The sequence below is a fragment of the Otolemur garnettii genome, unplaced genomic scaffold (genome assembly GCF_000181295.1).
Source record: "Otolemur garnettii isolate 467f Iridium unplaced genomic scaffold, OtoGar3 scaffold00479, whole genome shotgun sequence".
NCBI lineage: Eukaryota > Metazoa > Chordata > Mammalia > Primates > Galagidae > Otolemur > Otolemur garnettii.
The window spans coordinates 36810-40354 of NW_003852874.1; the positions used below are offsets into that span (position 1 = coordinate 36810).

The 3545-nt window shown below is 50.5% G+C and overlaps 1 protein-coding gene across 1 annotated transcript in view; it reads left to right on the forward strand.

Annotated features, from left to right (window-relative positions):
- LOC100940491 (canalicular multispecific organic anion transporter 2-like) overlaps nucleotides 1-3545 on the forward strand; it is a 28521-nt gene that overhangs the window by 17121 nt on the left and 7855 nt on the right. The window contains exons 13-16 of the mRNA XM_023509152.1: nucleotides 177-370; nucleotides 549-693; nucleotides 793-1000; nucleotides 1186-1496. Of these exons, the coding sequence (XP_023364920.1) occupies nucleotides 177-370; nucleotides 549-693; nucleotides 793-1000; nucleotides 1186-1496 (858 nt within the window). The remainder of the gene's footprint in view (nucleotides 1-176; nucleotides 371-548; nucleotides 694-792; nucleotides 1001-1185; nucleotides 1497-3545) is intronic.

Sequence of the window (3545 nt, forward strand, 5' to 3'; positions counted from 1 at the left end):
GAGGTCATGCAGCAAGGGATTTAAGCTCAGCCAGTCTGACTCCAGAGCCCAAGTTCCTAACCCTTATATTTGTGTCTCCTCCATGGGCCTGAAAGGAAGTTCTTCTTGTTGTCTAACCTGAGTCTTTCTTGTTGCCCTTTCAATCCCTCATCTTTTCTCATGCCTGTCGGTTTAAGACCCTTCAATGGAGGGGGGATTGGGGGATTGGGGGTTTTCAGGGAGAGCTAGCAACCCCATCCACTTCCTCCCACCCAGCCGCAGTCTTGGAAGAAGCAGAGGATGAGCAGCGTATTGAAGCTTCGCTAAGCCACCACACAGACCTGATGGACAGTGAGCCCATCACATACAAAGTCCAGAAGCAGTTTATGAGGTGCGCTGCTAAGAGCTCCCAGCCCTCCCCCGTCCCAGGGAGGCTGTAGCACGTCTCCCTAAGCCCTGCCAGGTGGGATGCAGGCAGGCATTGTCCCTGATACTCACATCCTGGGCTTCTGTCCTGGGGTGGCAAGGGTTGGAAGCCTTCTTCTGAGCCTGATCAGTTGCTTCCACAGACAGCTGAGTGCCATGTCCTCAGAAGGAGAGGCTGAGTCTCAGCCTGTGTTCAGAAGACACCTCATTTCATCAGAGAAGGTGCAGAAGACAGAGGGGAAGGCAAATGGAGTGTTGATCCAGGAAGAGAAAGCAGAGGTTGGCACTGTGAGTAGAATGGACCAGGAGGGACTGGAGAGAAGGGACAGGCCACTAGCAGCCCCAGGCCTTACAGAGTCCTCTGTCCCTGACTTCTGCTCCCTACAGGTGAAGCTGAGTGTGTACTGGGATTATGCCAAGGCTGTGGGGCTCTGGACCTCACTGGCCATCTGTCTCTTATCTGCGGGTCAAAGTGCTACTGACATCGGGGCCAATGTGTGGCTCAGCGCCTGGGCCAATGATGCCACTGCGGACAGTACACAGTACAGCACCTACCTGAGGCTGGGTGTCTATGCCACCTTGGGAGTTCTGCAAGGTGAAACTGTTGGGGTGCCCAAAAGGGGCTCCAACATCCCTTCCTCTCCTCTGGGCTGCCAGGCCCCTCAAACCATGGCTTGGAGCATCCCTAATCCACTGAGGCCAAGCCATGTCTATGAATCTGCCCCTCCATGCCCGGGCCTCAGCCCAGGTAAGCCAGCCACTCCCTACCTTCTCCAACAGGTCTCCTGGTGATGCTGTCAGTCATGACAATGGTGGTGGGCTCCATGCAGGCTGCGCGTTTTCTGCACCAGGCACTTCTGCATAACAAGATGCGTTCGCCACAGTCCTTCTTTGACACCACGCCCTCTGGCCGTATCCTCAACCGCTTTTCCAAGGACATCCAGGTCATCGATGAGGATCTGGGCCCCACCATCCTCAGTGTGCTGGCTTCCCTCTTTGACATCATCTCTACTTTCGTGGTTATCGTAGCCAGCACACCTCTCTTTGCTGTGGTCACCGTGCCCCTAGCTGCACTCTATGCCTTTGTGCAGGTGGGTGAGTAGCTGGCATGGTGTGGGCTGGTGGGTGGGATGTCCTCATGGGTGGGGCAGGTAGGGGTGGGACACTTTAGGCCCCCAACACTGCAGCTGGGCTTTTTTTTTTCAATGAATGAAACAACATTTATTGAGCAGGAGAAAGGTTTACAGAGCAAGATACATTGCACATAGATAAAGAATGGGCCCCCATTGTTGGGACAAGAAAAAGGCCTCAGCTGGGTTTTGTTACTATAGAAATGGCGATCAGTTATTGTACCTCTTTGTAACTCATTTTCCTCACCTGTGAAACAGACTTAGAACCTACACTTTAGGGTTGGTGTGAGGATAAACTGAAATACTCAGAAGTTGTGACTGGCCTATACAGGCAGAATGGAGACAGAAGACCCCATTCCAGGCAGGGGAGGGCACCCCCAGAGAAAGGGAAAATTAAAAAGTAAGCTGAAGGAGTCAGAACAAAGAAAAGTCAGCTAATTTACCTTTAAGCTAGCCATTGCTAAATTTCTTTTTTTTTTTTTTCTTTGAGACAGAGTCTCAAGCTATCACCCTGGGTAGAGTGCTGTGGTATCACAGCTCACAGCAACCTCAAACTCTCGGGCTTAAACAATTCTCTTGCCTCAGCCTCCGGAGTAGCTGGGACTACAGGCGCCCACCACAACGTCTGGCTATTTTTTAGTCATAGTTGTCATTGTTGTTTGGTAGGCCCAGGCTGGATTTGAACCCACCAGCTCCAGTGCATGTGGCTGACGCCCTAGCCACGGAGCTATAGGCACCAAGCCAACTATTGCTAAATTTCTTATCTGAACAAGTTTCCAGCCTTTCCTGAAACTCTAGCCTATTGGGAATACAGCTTACACAAATACCCCTACTGAGTCTGTGAACACTCTGAGGAAAATAATGGCCATAAAAGAGATTATGGCAAGACCTAGGAAAGATGCATCTTCTAGGTTGTTTCCTGCCCACTGAACAGACAAAGCAGATACCCATTGTGGAGATTTGCATTTGGTGGGGCAGAGACAAGGGAACAGCTCGAGCCCTGAGATATGGGCAGGAGGGCTTACATCCCTTATTGCAGAGGAAAATCCTCTGAGCGGTGATGAGAGGAAACTGCCTCTCTCCCACTGATTCCTCAGTGGAGATTAATGCCAGTGGCGTTTCGTTTTATTCCATAGTGAACTAGTGTAATTGAACACCTAGGATTCTGTGTGAGTGACTCCAGACAGGAGGCTTCCCCCACACAAGGTTCAAGTTTCAGATTCCTCAAAACTGCTCAAATGCTTAAAGTTAATAATAACAATAGGGCGGCACCTGTGGCTCAGTGGGTAGGGGGCCAGCCCCATATACCGAAGGGTGGCAGGTTCAAATCTGGCCCCAGCCAAACTTCAATAAAAAATAGCTGGGCATTGTGGCAGGCACCTGTAGTCCCAGGTACTCGGGAGGCTGAGGCAAGAGAATCGCCTAAAGCCAGGAGTTGGAGGTTGCTGTGAGCTGTGGTGATGCCATGGCACTCCATGGGCGATAAAGCGAGACTCTGTCTCTACAAAAATAGTAACAATAGGAGCTGATATACTTTTCAGTAAAACATTGTTAATAGTTTGGGACTATTATCTTTCCCTTCTTTTTTTATCTATCTAAACATACATGTTTATGTATGTGTTTAACATGAATGAATTGATAACATTCAAATAGAGCTCATTGCAAACAGCTTTTGCAGGCGCTGAGCTCCTGTTCTGAAATGAATTAATGAAAGTAGAAGCTCAGCCACTGTAGAGATACCATGATCTGGGCTGTGCTCTGTGCTGGGCTCGGGGAGCCTCAGATATGCATCCTGTGTGGTCCTGGCCATCTTGGCCCCACAGGGTAGAGGATGGAGACTTGGGTCTTTGGAGGTAGGGGAAGCCAGCAAGGTTGGCTGGGAAGAGGCCCTGGGGAAAATGGATGGGTTCAGACATAGTCAAGACTGAGTTGGGGTTTCCATGGGCTTGACCCCCAACCCTTTCCCTATCTCCCATCAGCGCTTCTATGTGGCCACATCACGGCAACTGA